General features: G+C 44.6%; 1 protein-coding gene across 1 annotated transcript in view; it reads right to left on the bottom strand.

Moving 5' to 3' along the window:
• Nucleotides 1–15,814, bottom strand: part of LOC144792295 (coiled-coil domain-containing protein 157-like) — a 218,081-nt gene that overhangs the window by 1,315 nt on the left and 200,952 nt on the right. The window contains exon 8 of the mRNA XM_078667242.1: nucleotides 9,523–9,620. Within this exon, the coding sequence (XP_078523368.1) occupies nucleotides 9,523–9,620 (98 nt within the window). The remainder of the gene's footprint in view (nucleotides 1–9,522; nucleotides 9,621–15,814) is intronic.

Raw genomic sequence — 15,814 nt, 5'->3', positions numbered from 1 at the left:
ACACACTGAGCGAAGACACACATCAAAGGGATACAAAGATTGTCATAACACATGGTGAGTGCATGTACAAAAAAATAGATACATATCGACAAGTCACATGGTAAGTAGAGAACCAGGAGAAATGATACAGAGATAATCCTGTCACATGGGGAGTGCATGCACAGGAAGAATAAGACACAAACTAATCAGGCACATGGTGAATGCAGAATTGCGAAAAAGAACACAAACTGGCAAGTTACATGATGACTGCACACAAAGAAAAAGGAATGTTAGAATATGGTTGGGTCACTTGGAAAGTGTAATCACAAAGAAAAAGGAGACACAAGGTTTTGTGGAGATAGGAAGCACACGTATAGGAAATACAGAAAACATGCATTGACACAAGCCAATAGGTGTGGCTTGATAGTAAGTGGAAGCGCTTCTTTGTTGGCAGTTTGGTGGTGTTTGTTTCTGTGGGTGTCCGAGAGGGGATTGTGAGCATGGGTCAGCAGCTGGATGGAGGCGAGTGATGTATGGTGACAAGCCTAACCCCTGTTCCAAAATACGAAAGTGCAACTGAGGATGGATGGATATGAGGACTGTTAAATAACAAGCATTGGCATAGCTAATAGGTCTCGATAACGAAAGAGTGTAAGGTCTGCGAGTGTAAAGGGGGTGTCATCACCTGCAGCAGCGAGGGAAGTGGTGATGTAGCAGGGGCAAACGGAACTGAGAGCATGAATTGCAAGCGGCGAGGTAGGAGGTAAGGTGACGGGCGGGGACAGCCGGCATATATAACAAAATTAGGTAGAAACTGAGAGTATATATATATATATATATATATCACACATAAAGAGTGTAACTGACAGACGTTCTCTTAAACTAACCTGTGCAGCATGTCCAGTAGTGCGGCAAGTCTGGGTTAGTGCGAGTGTAACGCAAGATGCCAAAACACGTTTGTGCATAAATATGAGAAAAAACAAACAATGGACTGCTGTCAGTGCGGCATAAGAGCGTCACTATTATGCTAGTGTTGGAACGGTTTAAGTTCTCATGAAAATCAAAAGTGAGCTCAGCAACACGAGAGCTATTGTGTTTGTTAATGTTATTGTTTATTAGCCATCTGCGAGCGTAGTGGGGGGGCGGGGGGGTGGCCTTGCCTGCAGCAGTGGGGGAAGTGGTGACGTAGGAGCGGCAGACAAAACTGCGAGCATGAATTGCAGACGTCGAGGTGGAAGGTAAAGTGAAGTAGGCAGACATCCAGCACATATAACAAGTTTATGCCACAAACTGTGAGCATATATGTATGTAGCTCACATCAAAAGTGTAACTGACAGAAGTTCTCTCAAACTAACCTGTGTGGCATGTCCCGTGGTTCGGCAAGTCTGGCTTATTTGAGTGAACCTCAAGATGCCAAAATACGCATGTGTATGAATACGGGGAAAGATAAACCATGGACTGCTGTGAATGGGCCATGAGAATGTCAACATTATGGCGGTATGTTGGAACGGTTTAAGTTCTCATAAAAGCAAAAGGTGAACAGCTGCAAAAAGGATAAGCACTGTCTAGAGTGCTGTTAAAATAAATTGAATAATAGTCCGAGCAACATTTCCTAAAATGGCCGCTGTATATAAATAGTAGTACTTGGACCATGCTCTCAGGGAGAGCTAAAGACGGGAAGAGGCATGACACATGCATTCCATGGACAAATGAGGAGAAGGAATAATGGAGCAATGTGGGAGCCAGCAAAAGGCAAGCGTATGGGCGAGCTGAAGCTCACAAAGAACATACAACAGGTCATTTTTAGAGACAGCGCATGTGCATTCATCTGGAGCCGAGACCTAAAAAGAGGACTGAGTAAGAATTCCTGTGACGTCTTACGAAAGGATTCACCTCACAGTCACAGCATGAAATGCAAATTAAGATGGCGGCGGCCGGCCCTACCAGAGCGCAACTCTGAATATTGTGCCCTTGGCATTTGTACTATCTCTTTTGCTGAAGGCCTCACACTACATTGAGCTCCAGATGCAATAGGACAGGAGTCTGTTAATGGTCGCAGCTTGTGAGGGCGCAGGAGTCTTAGACTACTTTATTAGTGCTTACCTACATAAAAGTATAAGTAAAAAGTGAGCAATGCGGCTTTGACTACTGGTTTTAGAACGGTGGTGGTTATGGTAGGTGGTGGTGGTTAGAACAGAATGGTGGGGTTGCAGTTTGGGTGGTGGTTAGGGTGATGGTAAGAGGTAAGGCATTGAGGTGAGGATGGTTTTTGTGGTAGGGTGGTGGTAGAGTGGTGGTAGTAGGATGGTGGTGCTGGTTAGGATCAGCTAGTGGTGAGGGTGCTGGTGGTAGTGTAGTGGTGGTAAAGATGGTGCTGGTTAGGATGTTGATGGCAGGGTAAGGTGTTAGGGCAAGGTGGTGGTGAGGATGGTAGTGGTTAGGGTGGTGGTGGCTAGGGTGGTGGTCTGGGTGTGTGAGACTGGTGATCTGGGTTATGCTGGTTACAATGGTGGTTTGGGTGAAGATGGTGGTTGGGGTGGTGGTGATTTGGGTGGTAGAGATTAGGGTGACAGTGGTGGGGATGAAGGTTGTGGAGGTGGTTAGGGTGATAGTTGTTATTGGGCATGCCCTGTCTGCAGGGTCACCCCCAAATGTTTTGCCTTCACACTTCCTATTTTTGCTGAATTCGTTTTTGTTGGCCTTAGGACTCTGCACACTTTACCACGGCTGACTAGTGCTAAAGTGGCACATTTAATTTACTGGTAAGACCTACTGGTAAGACCCTAGTAAAGAGGTACTGAATGTACCCAGGACCTATACATTATATGCTACTAATGGGCCTGCAGAATTGTGCCACCCACTTAAGTAACCCTTCAAACATGTCTCAGGACTGCCATTGCAGATTGTGTGTGCAGTTAAAACTGCTTTTTCGACCAGGCAAAATCAACCTTTTTCCAGGCCTTAACCTTACTTTTTAAAATATATAAGTCACCCCTAGGGTAGGCCCTAAACAACCCAGAGGGCAGCGTGCAGTGTATTAAAAACGTTTTACATGTCCTGGTAGGGAAAAACTCTTAAATATGATTTTCACTACTGCAAGGCCTACCTCTTACATATGGTAACATTGGGTTAACCTATTACATTTAATAAGTGATAACTTTCAATTGGGAGCAGGGAGGAATATTGAGTTTGGTTCCTAAAGAACTGTAATTTAAAGCTCTCCTTAAAGTCGGATTTTAAGTCACAATTCTGAAAATGCCAAAGCTGGCATTTTCTTGAACTAACCATTTGGTGCCTGCAGTCTGTTTCCTGGGTCACATGACTAGGACTCCCGCAACCACCCGAAGAGAGACAGCAGCTCCTGGCAGAGGCTGCACAAGATAATGCCGCTCAAAGTCGTTTGCTAAGGAACTCCTTCTCCCCTTTACCAGGCTTTTTTTTAAAGATCTTCCTTTTCGTCTTTTGGGACCGCTGCTGTTTGGGAAGTTGGACCCTGCACTGCCGGTGTAATTTGATTCTGGACACAAAATTCACAAACAGGGTTCTCCTTGTATTGACCTACCCTCAGAGGCTACACCTTACACGATCGTTTTAACAGGTGTCTCAACCCTTAGAGAGGGATCATTCGAATCCCAGGGGGACCTCCGAAATAAGGTTATATTTTGGTTAAATAAAAACAGACCCCTTCCACCATCCTCCGTTCCAGTGATATTGAGTGTAAGGCGAGTAGACTGGGTGGGACGCTGCCCGAAGGACCTGGAAGGCGATTGTATTATTATTAATTTTAGGGAACCCTGGGTGGTGGATTTTATACGAAGGGAGGCTAGATTTGGGAGGATGGGGGATGTGCAGACATTAGGTCTTGGCTACTTCTATCCCAAAAGAAACATTGCCCCTTTATACCATCCACAGATGTCAAGGAGAACTCACGGGAGACTCCCAATAGATAGGAACATATACACTCCATCTTTTCCGCTACTGTACACTCTCTGGTTTGGAGGGCATTGATTGACTCCGTCCTGCTACTGGAGGAGAGAGTCATTCCTGTAATCGTGATATAGGGGTAGCTGATCCATTTAGTATAATATGTCTAGATAGGAAGGAAGGGGAGATCCCGAAGTTGGATGTTGTTGATGGGAGTACCTCAAAGGTTTGCTCACAGAACGGCACCTTGTCTATCGATGGTGGGGATCCAGGTCGGAAGTCGATGGTTTTAAACCATGTTGCTTCTCTTCTACAGGATACGGTACTTAAGATAGCATCATGGAACATCGCAGGACTTAAAGGGAGTTTAGCTTCAGATGACTGGGTAGCTTTTGTGGACTTTTTTGATGTTTTAGTTTTTCAAGAGAGCTGGGCGCCCGAACCAATCTTCCGAGCCGGTTTTCTTAACTTCTATAAACCGGCCATTAAGGGTACTAAAGGTAGAGCATCAGGAGGTTTAGTAATTTGGGTTAGGCAGTCCATTAGCTATAGACCGGTGGAAATCCCAGTGAAAAATCCTGATATCCTGGGGATTAAGTTATGCAGGGAAAACCACCAGGATATTATTCTTATTAACATATACGCTCGAGGCCTCCCTGGTGGGAGAAGCCCGGGTATTATAGATGAGTTGGACTCCTACCTCGAATCAATTGGGAGAGATAATTTTATAATCATAGCAGGGGATATAAATTGCACCTTCGAACCCTTGAAGAGTGTGGGTGAGGATTTGTGTTCTGAGGAAGATCATATGTGGAACATTCCGAATCTGACACTGAATTCTATCAACAAGGGTTCTGAGGCCGCTGTCCATTGGTTAGGGCTGTGCCTAGAGTGGGGCCTGAGAGCGGCTAATGGTCGCACGATTTCTGACAGGGATGGTCAGCCTACTTTTGGTAATGGGGTTGCGAGGAGTAGGATTGATTATATTCTGTTAAAAATGGAGTATTGGCCTCTCTTGGAAGACATGGTAGTGGTGGCTCGCCCTGAGAGCGACCATAACCCGTTGTCCCTAAATTTAAAAATTCCAGGTGGCCCAGGCAGATCTTCTGTAGGGACATGTGTTACTGCAGAGGCTGTGCTGACAAACGATAGAAGGAGGATCAGATGGTGTAGGGTCCTGGCGGATCCTGTTATGTTGGAGGGTATATCCTCGGAAGTTGCATCAACTTTGAGTGCCATATTAGATCTAGCTCCCACCAAGGAAACTGCCCACCTGACTGGCGAGTTACACACGCAGTGTTTTACTAAATTGAAGGCACTCCTTACCCTTCCTTGGAAAAATGGGAAAGAGATCACATCTTGTTCGAACAAGAAGAATTGGTATAATAAAAAATGTAGGGAAGCATATAGTGGGCTTAAAAAAGCCATTAAATCACGGATAAGCCTCGATATTAAAACAGCCCGACAATTGTACAAAAGGGTACAGTGGGAGGCTAAGGAAGAGTGGGATGACTGCAACTGGTCCGATTTATATGAGGCTAGCCTTTCTTCCAACCAGACCAAGTTCTGGGAAGTTGTTAAATGGGGCAGAAACCCAGATTTACAGTCCCCAGTCAATTATGTATCAGCGGAAGCATGGGTGGACTTTTTTTCGTCCCAGTTTAAAGACCCAGAACTTGATCTTTGTGACGCCCCTGTGTTTCGGGACCCATCGTATCCATCTACTTGTCCTCCTTTGGTGTTTACTAATGATGACACTGAGTCTGCACTCCGGTTGGTTAAAGCAGGGAAAGCTCCCGGGAATGGATTGTATCCCGGCTGATCTTTTTAAATCTGACCCCCAACTCTGGGTTCCTTATATTACTCGGGTTGCTAATGCAATTGCCCAGGGGGCAAGGATTCCAGAGTCTTGGAAAGGTGCGGAAATCTTACCCTTTTTTAAAAAGGGGGATCGCTCGGTCCCTAGTAATTATCGCCCCATTAGCCTCATAGACCCCCTGCAGAAAATCATCGCTAGGATGGTTCTCGTCAGGGTTCAAGGGTGGATGGAGACGGAGAGTATTCTCTCCCCATTACAGGTTGGCTTTAGATCAGGCACCAGCACCATCAACCAGGTTTTCCGATTCGTTCTGATATACTGGAAAGTGGTGCTGTTGAGCGGAGGGACTATCTATGCCGCCTTTGTGGACCTTAATTGCGCCTTCGATCTTGTGCCCAGAGAAAAATTGTGGTCAGTCCTGGATAAACTAGGGCTGCCGTCCGAACTCCTTGAAATCCTGGTAAGACTACATGAGGATAATTTTGCTAGGGTAAGGTGGGGGAAACGGGGCAGGTAACGGACTGTTTCCCTGTCACAAGGGGTGTCCATCAAGGGTGCGTTTTGGCACCAACACTTTTTTTACTCTTTATTAATCAGGTGGTGAAATTTTTTGAAGACACTCCAACAGATGCACCCATATTAGGTGGGACTAAGTTCCCATTGCTCATCTTTGCAGATGATACTTTAATCCTCTCTAAGACACGTAGTGGTCTCCAAAAGGCGATCAACAGATTTGAGGATTTCTGTAAATTAAACGATCTGCAAATAAATGTGAGTAAAACTAAATTTATGGTTTTAACAGAAAATCGTCCTATAAAGAGCTATGTTAGCATGAATGGAGTCGCCCTCGAACAAGTAGATATTATGACCTACCTTGGTGTGACCTTAGATTATCGCCTACGTTGGAACCAACAGGTTGACTCTCTCCATTTAAAATCGGTACGCCTAACGGGCTGCCTAATCCAGGAGCAAAGGATGTCTTTGACTAAAAGGGTTATGCCAGCACTAAAGATTTACGAAGTAAAAATTAGCTCTGCAATTTTGTATGGGGCTGACCTATGGGGTCATATGAATTTAATTCCTTTAGTCAGGGCTCAAAATAAATTTCTACGTAAATTGGTTGGCTTACCCCAATCCTCCCCAATCAAACTCCTCCTGTTAGATATGGGTTGCAAACCGATAAATGAGATGGCACGGTATAGGCTCGTAGCATTGTGGAGACGGATCTGGACGTCACCGGATCTAAATCTTTTGCGAACGAATTGACGGAAGTGAGATCAATTATGGGTTCTGGCAATATTCCTTGGCTCCGGGAGGTGAAAATAATTCTAGAAAGTATGGGACTTAGCCAACTGTGGGCCAACCCGGGATCCACTGTATTTCCCTCTAAAAAAGAATATAAAATGTTGTTCTGGGCTTCTGTTAGAGCCCAATGTGTTGCCCAGTCAGATGCCACCACCCTAACGGGACGATTCCTTGTGCACAAATTGGATCCCTTACTTGAGAACTATTGGGATGTTATCACCAGGAGCCTCGACAAAAAACTATACCATCAGTTTAGAGTGGGGTCCCTACCAGTGAGGTCCTTCACTAAGAATTGGAATGGCTCTTCTATGGAGTACTGCTCTTGGTGTAATGACCAAAAGGAGAGTGTGGGTCACTTTCTATTTGCTTGCCCGGCCTATTCGGCTCCAAGGAATAAATGGATCAGGCCCATTTGCCGTAAGTTGAATAGTGGTGGGAGTGTAGAGGCATTGTGGGCCTTAAGATCAAACACCTCAGAGACCGTGGTTATAGGAGTTGCTAAGTACCTAGGGTGGGCCTGGGTTATCAGGGCTAGACACCTTCAAGCACATAGATTATAAACAAATTCTCTCTTTTCAAACATTGTATTGTTCATTCATACCAAGTCTTTAAAATTACTGTTTAATTCTTGTCTTAAAATGATGAAATTTGTATGTATTACGATGTTCTTAAAATATGTATATATGATTGGTTTTATTCTCTTTTTATAAACTGTCTTTTATGATGTAAAAATCGAAATAAAGACGTATGAACTGAACTGACTAGGTGTAGCTGGCAGTTGGTCTTTGTATATTGCTCAGACAGTGAGACAAAGGAGCATAGATGTTAGCAGGGTAGGCCATCTCTGACTTAATGAGGGGGAGGAGCTGTCACCTACCATACTTGCCCATCACAAAGACTCGGCCTGAGGTTGGGGTGGTGGTGTGGAAGTGGTGAAGAGGATGAGGGTTCACTGTAGTAGTGGTGGTGATAAGGGTGGTGAAAATGGTGGTGGTTAGGATGGTGGTGGTTTGGGTAGGGTAGTGATCATAGTTAGGGTGGTGGTCAGTGTGGTGGCAGGCTGGTGCTGGCTAGGGGTGATAGTGAATATTGGTGCCAGGTAGGTGGTGTGAAAGTGATATTAGGGTAGTGGCAGTAGGGTGGTGGTTAGCGTGGTGATAGCTAAGATGGTGGTGTGGGTGGTGGGGTTGACTCGGATGATTACAGTTGGGTATGTGTGGTGGTTAGGCTGAGGGTAGCAGTGGTTAATAAGGTAGAGGCGGTTAGGGTGGTGGTGGTGGTTAGGGTCGTGTGGTGGTGATTAGTATAGTGGTAGTGGCTAGTGAATGATGGTGGTAATTAGAGTAGGTTGTTGGTGGTTAGGGTAAAGTGGTGCTAGTTTGTAGGGTGATGGTAGTCATGGTATGAATGTTGTGGTTATGGTAGGGTGGTGGTGGTGGTTAGGGTGGTGTGGTGTGGTGGTCAGGGTGGTAAAGTGGTGAGGGTCACCCCCAAAATGTTTGCCTTCACGCTTCCTATTTTTGCTGATCTCTTTTTCTTGGCACACTTTACCACTGCTAACCAGTGGGGTTGTGGTAGGGTAGGATGGTGGTGGTTATGGTATGGTGGTGTTTGATTGGTAGTGGCTGTGGTTAGGGTGGTGGTAGGCGGTGATGGTGTCAGGGTGATGGTGTTAGAGTTTGGATGGTGATAAAGAGGATGGTGGTGGCTAGAGTGGTGGTTAGGGTACTGTTTGGGTGGAGGTGGTGGTTAGAGTGCTGGAAAGGGTGATGCTAGCGGCTAGGGTGGTAGACAGGTTGATGGTCGTGGTGAGGGTGATGGTTAACATGGTGGTAGTAAGGATGGTGGTGGTTAGGGTGGTGATTTTGGTTTAGGGTGTTGTTTGGGTGGAGGTGATGGTTAGAGTGGTGGATAGAGTGGTGCTAGTGGCAAGTGTAGTGGTAGTTGTGTTTGGGGTGGTAAACATCAGTCACCCCGCATTTTGTCACAACACGGTTGTTACAACGACTGCGTTGTAACAACGCAATACCATTACCCCGCAAGTCGTTACAACTTGCGGAGGGGGGAGAAGGTGTTGGATTTAAAATCCAACACCTTCTCTACGTCCGCACAGACTGGAGTTGGAATAGTAAATTATACTATTCCAACATCCAGCGCCCCCCTCTGCAAGTCGTTGTAATGGCTTGTGGGGTAATGGTATTGCGTTGTTACAACACGGTCGTTGTAACAACGGCGTTGTAACAACATGAGGGGTGAGGAAAAGCGGGAAAAGGAGGCATATTAGTTTGGGGTGGTGGTGGTGTTTAGGGTGGTAAATGTAGTTATGGATAGGATGTGGTGGTGGTGTTAGGGTGATGTTGGTTAAGGTGCTGGTGGTGGCAGTCGCTAGTGTGAGGGTGGTGAAGGTTAAGGTGGAGGTTATTAGGGTCGGTCGGGTAGTGGTGGCATTTAACAAATCTTGCTTGGTGGAGTCACAGAGCATTAGCAGGACTTACTGGCTTTGATCTGTGTGAGTCTCGATTCTGCTGCCACCTGATCCACTTCTGCGCGAAGGAGTGTCAGACCGACACCAAAGCTGGGTCTGCGGGATGAGCTGAAGTGAAAGGGTAAAGGAATGAGAAAGGAGAAAGGACAAAGACGCACATTATCTACAAATGCTTGGATATCACAATGAAGAACCCTTATCCCCGCATGGTAATGTGCATAACAAAGAATTACGTCCAGAAGCCCAAAAATATTAATAAAAATATGTTCTGAGGGTATAAGTTCTAACGTCATGTTTGATTGATTTGTTATACTAACAATTGCCACAGCTTGCTGTTCTCTATCCACTTCTCTTGCTCAGCCTCCATATTTTGAAGTTTTTGTATCAATGACAATTATGATGATTTAGGGTCTGTGTATAACTCTTGGGGCTGAAAGACTAAGAATACTGTTACAACTAATGTAAGTACACTATACTCATTCTTACAGCGCAGCCCCCTCATTCCTACGAAGGAGAATATTCCAAAGCATGAAAACTCAACAGAGATAAAACAATGTGGTGTTCAGTATGGAATCAAACCAAACATTTTCTTTAGTTTGGGCTGGCCAAACTGAGTGAGAACTCTTGAGCTAGGCTTGGTGAAATCATCTCTTCAGTCCTAGACGAAGGGACATGTTGGTGCTCTATCCTCTGGTCACTGTACCGCATTTGGTGTTTTGAGGGTTTGGCTTGGGCCCACAGCTGGAGGTGTGCTGTGCAGATGTATAATAATGCCTTGTCTTTCAACCAACCACACCTGAAACTAATGTCCAATGTGCTAATTTTACAAGAAGTAGGGGGGCATAATCCATATTTATAACAGATTTTACAAAATGCGAGAAAGATGTTGCTCTAGAAGTAAATAATTGACGATAACTTAGCTCTGTCAACATGTGAATAAACACCTTCTGGAGCAAAGATATTGTGTAACGTGCAATATCCCTTGAATCCTGAAACAAACTATACTCTCAGTTTTGCCCCAAAGGTATCAATGACTTCGGGCCTGGTGCATGATTTATATGTCGGCGGACAGCCCGTTGTTCCACTAGGTGGACAGAGTAGGTTACTCTGTCTCCCGGGTGAAGGGACCACTGCAAAATGTATAAATGACCGCCAAGCTGGCGATCACTTATAATGTATTGGTAGGAATCCCTGTCGCTGTGGTTCCTGCCAATGCTTTTCGTTGTTTGGTGCAGGACTCAATCCATACGACGGAGCCCTGCACCAAACACTTTCCTGTTTTACTTTCAAAAAGAAAAACCAGAAGCCGCACTTTCTTTTTTAAACAAAGAAAGACAATGCCCCCCTTGACAGGGGAGTCATCTTCCTGGACAAGGGGGGCATTACTCCTTTCATACTGTCCCTCACCACCAGTGTATGCCTGGCGGTGATGGACAGTAAAAAAAAAAGAAAGATTCTTATGTCCACCCATTCTCACAGGGTCGGAGGAGGAGTAGCCTTTTCTCCGAAGGCCCTTACTCAATCGGGTTGTCGGAGAGGTTTGACTATGGCGGTAATGGAGTAGTCACCACGATAACCAAACCTATGGACTATCTGCATATAAATCGGGTGATAAGACCATTATCTTGGCAGTATGCATATTCTGTCGCCTTTGCGCCTTAGCCAAATTATAAATCAGCCCTTAGTCTTATCCAAAAAAAAACATACAACGTCTGGAGATTTTTCCTCTATTTGCAGATAAGTTTGGGAGAAATGTTGTAAAACAAATCTCTTGATTCATATGACACATAAGGCTCTTATGAGTAGTTACCCAGGACAAACTGCCTTAATTTTGTGCGTTCCTGCCCTGCCCTGTGTTTTTCTCTGCCCTAACGGTTCGAATCTTGGAAGCATTGAGGGACAATCCGTGATGATTTTGTTGCTGGTATGTCTCATGTGCTACACTCTTCTAAACTGAACTACTCCTAACGTGTATTTTCTCCTCTAATGGAAGTTGGCTACTGTCTTCTCGCCTGACTATGGGAAAGAATGATGTCTGATGGCTGCTGATTGTTATGCTAGGTATCCTACGGTGCATTGTGAAAACGTTTTTTCTGTACACATATATGGCTTTTATTAACCATCAAATATTTAATAGTTAATTAAAACCATTCAAATTTGATAGAGACCCATCCATTTCATTTCTCGCGGCAAATGCTCATTTAAAAATTCTGAAAATAATTTAAAACAATTAAAATGTGGGGATCTCCCAGGGTTCACCTGTGAAGCAGTTCTTGCGGCTATCTTATCCATGAATTTGACAAATCACACAATAAGCCTGCAGTTCCTACCCTGAAAGCAGTGATCAATTGCCTCCTGGCATAAACGGTTATTCAGTTCTTGGAATAGTGGCTTTATCCAGAATCGCCTTTCCCACTAAGGTGGGACAGATACATAGTACGTGGGCCAAAGATTTCTTAGATTAGGGGCAGAAGCGGCAGACACTCTTTGCGTTTATGTTTCCCTCTTTGGGCTATTTCCCCAACGTCAAACAGCCTCATCCATAATATTAGAACCTTAGTTTGTGATATCTTGACAGGGGGATTGTCAGATAAGAGTTGAGGATTCAGCTTGATGTAGGTCGCCGCTGCAAATTGATTATGGGACTTTTTTTGTAATACGAAAATGTTGTTTTTTGCTGTGTGGCTTTTGACAGCCCTCCCTGAAAGGCTTTTGAATGAGTCCTATGGGATATTCAGGTCCAAAGGATGTATTGTTTGTAAATCGATCACAGTCTTCCGAATGGCAGCCTGCCAGGGAGATACGGGCAGGTTGAACATATTTTGACTGAGATGGAGTTTAAATATGGTCCCCATTTTTCAGTTTCTACTGATTTTTACATATAAATACAGACAGCAAACAATGTGTTACCTATCTATATTTATTTTTAGATGAGGAAAAATACAGAAAATTGTGCATCTTGTGAGTGACTTTCCATGCAGTCCTTGATGAATTCTACGCCAACAATTGAGCAGATAGACATGATAGAGAGTTAAAAAAAACCTGCATTACATTTCCTTAAATACAGGGCATATGTTAACAAATATTTGTATAGAATGCTAATATTTACCTGTGTGTGTGGCGTTTTGTTATATGTGGTTCCTTAATTAGCTAAAGCGTGACAGGTACCAAAGTATGAGTGCAAGTTTTTCAGTTAAATAAATGCTGAAAGATAACATTTTACATCCCCATTTATTCTCAAAACACAAAATAAATATGGAAAATACCAATAAGATGGCCAAAAAGGATCAGTTTCTTACCTGTAACTCCAGTTCTCTTGTAGGGGTATTTCCATGATAAGTCATAAGCACTTGAATAGTACCGCCCACGTGCTGATACCCCGGAGCACTCCTTTAGATATATCTTCTTAAGTGGGTATTTTTCGCCTTTCCTCAGGAAGGCCTGCAAAGACACTTAAGAGATAGAAAGACCATAATGCAGCCTAAATAAATAGGCTACACTGGCCACATCTTCATCTTGCAGTGAAAAAAGATAGCTAGTATATTATAGTTTTTTGTGCAATTTTTTGGGTGTTTGACACACAGAAGAACCCCCTTCACAAACCCCCTTTTTTCATGCTAGTGATGAAAGGAGAGGACAGAATAGCCCTATAGGCTGCTGCCATTATATGTCTTAAAATTAGAAACTGTGCCTTTAAGAATCCAGAGACCTAAAGTATCCCATTATGCACAGCCAGAGGCAGTTACTTCAGTTCTTTTTGAGGGCCATGCAAAGTGAATGTATTTTCTATGTTATGGGTTCGTCTGTCTATTCCACTGGGAGGAGGGTGGGTTGCTTATGACTTATCATGAAAATACCACTACGAGAGAACTGGAGTTACAGGTAAAAAACTGTTCCTTTTCTCATAGGGGATTTCCATGTATAGACATAAGCACGTGAATAGACTAGCAAGCCCATCCCTACTATAAAACGTGGAGGAAGAGACAGAGATATGCAGGTTTAAGCAAATAGGTTCCAAAGGGAAGCCTGCCCTACTTGAGCATCTGCCTTGGCTTCAGAGTCCAGGCAGTAGTGGTTAGTGAATGTATGAACTGACTTCCAGGGAGCAGCCTTACAAATCTCAGCAATGGGTATATTACGAAGCAAGCTTGCAGTAGCTGCCTTCCCTCTGGTAGAATGAGCTTTGGGCTTACTGGAAAGGGATTTGTTAGCTTTTTGGTAATAGAGTGAAATACAGGAAACAATCCATTTGGAGATGGACTGCTTGGAAGTCGCTAGACTGTATGGAGAGAGCCATAGTTTACAAATAACAGGTACGATCTCCGTAGATCCTTAGTTTTATCCCGATAGAATTTTAAAACCCTTCTAACATCCAAGGAATTAAGCGATCTCTCCGCTTGAGTAGATGGATGCTGGAAAAAAGGAAGTAAGGAAATAGTCTGGTTTACATGAAAACCCGAAACCACCTTAGGGAGAAATTTCGGATGAGTCTTCATAACCAGTTTAAATGAATTAAAAACTGTGTATGGCTCTTGACAGCAAAGTGCCTGGATTTCGCTAACCCTGCGGGCAAAAATGATAGCCACAAGGAAAGATGTTCCAAGACGGACGCTAAAAAGTCACCTTATGTATGGGTTCAAAAGGATCTTGCATAAGCCGAGAGAGGACCACAGTACGCTCCGAAGGAGGAGAAGGAAGGACTTTTAATGGGAGGAAAACCCTTCTTCAAACCCTCCAAGTAATCTTTGATGACAGGAATTCTGAAAAAGGAAGTTTGTGAAGGGCATTTCCTGTAGGCAGTTAATTGAAGAAAATTGAAGGCCAGATTGTGCTAGATGAAGTAAATATGGAAGGATGACATCTTCCTGGCAAGAGGTAGGATCCTCATTCTTCAATGAGCACCAAATAGAGAATCTCTTCCATTTATGAGCATAAGCGGAACATGTGGATGGCCACTTAGCTTCCTTGAGTATGTCCATAGTTCTGAGGTAAGTTCAAGTGTCCGTACTGTACTAGCTCAGGAGCCATACTGCCAAATTCAAAGAGGAGAGGTTGGGGTGCACCATCTGTCCTCTGAATTTCGTTAGTGGGTCTGATCTGCATGGAAGCCTGAGATGTGGACGGATAGACCGGTGAAGGAGGTCTGTGAACCACCACTGACGTGGCCACTCCGGGGCTATGAGTATCATCTTTTCTTGTGACTGTGAGAGCTTGATGAGGACTGCCGGGAGTAGGGGAACTGGAGGAAAGGCGTAGAGAAATCTGAGTGACCAGTTGATCCATAGGGCATTCCCCAGGGTTCTTGGTTGGTAGAAACTCAACGTGAAGCTTTGGCCTTTGCTGATTTCTGTGGTGGCGAACAAATGGACCTCCGAAGTACCCCATTTTCTGAATATATCTTGGACCACGATGTCGTTTAAGACCCACTCGTGGTTTTCCTGAAGGAGCCTGCTGAGAGAATCGGCCTGAGCATTCTGAACTCCTGGGAGGTGAGTTACTGTTATGGTCAGGTTTCTGGCTAGAAGCCACCTCCAGATTGTCTGGGCTTCATGAGATTATGGTCTGGACCTCGAGCCTCCCTGCTTGTTGAGGTAGAACACTGTTGTTTGGACAAGCAGGGAGATGGCCCAGAATGATGGCTGAAAGGCTTTCAGCACCACATGAACTGCTCGTAGCTCTAGCAGATTGAAGGTGATCTGTATGGGCTCCCCATCCCAGGAGAGAGGCATCCGTGACTATGGTTTGAACAGGTATCTCCTTGTGGAACGGAATCCCTCGTAGGAGATTGGTGGGAGAACACCACCATTTGATGGACCGGAGAGCATGCTGAGACAATTGAGTCTGGTCATTCCAATCTCCTATTTGCTGGTCCAATTGGTCTTCTAGGCATTCCTGCAGGGGTCTCATGTGGAGACGAGCATTCGGTGTGAGGAATATACAGGATGCCATTGTGCCCAGAAGTAAGGAGACCTTCCTCACAGTCAGGTGAGGCATTGTCATGAGAGCCTGAGCCTTCTAAAGGATCGATAAGCAGCTCTCCTCGGAAGGACACACGTTTGCCATGCAAGTATCGATAGATGCTCCCAGAGATTGCAGGCACTGCACAGGCGTTGAGGTATACTTCGCTTGGTTGACATGAAGAGCCAATCGAAGGAGAAGATCAGAGGTCCAATTAAAGTGTAGTTGAGCCTCCTAATACGTGGATGCCCTGATTAGCCAATCGTCTAGATAGGGGGAGATGAACACTTTGTGTTTCCTCAGATTGCCAACTACCATTGCCATGCACTTGGAGAAGCTCCTGG

Source organism: Lissotriton helveticus, chromosome 11 (assembly GCF_964261635.1).
Source record: "Lissotriton helveticus chromosome 11, aLisHel1.1, whole genome shotgun sequence".
Lineage (NCBI taxonomy): Eukaryota > Metazoa > Chordata > Amphibia > Caudata > Salamandridae > Lissotriton > Lissotriton helveticus.
This window is presented reverse-complemented; position numbering and strand designations above follow the sequence as displayed.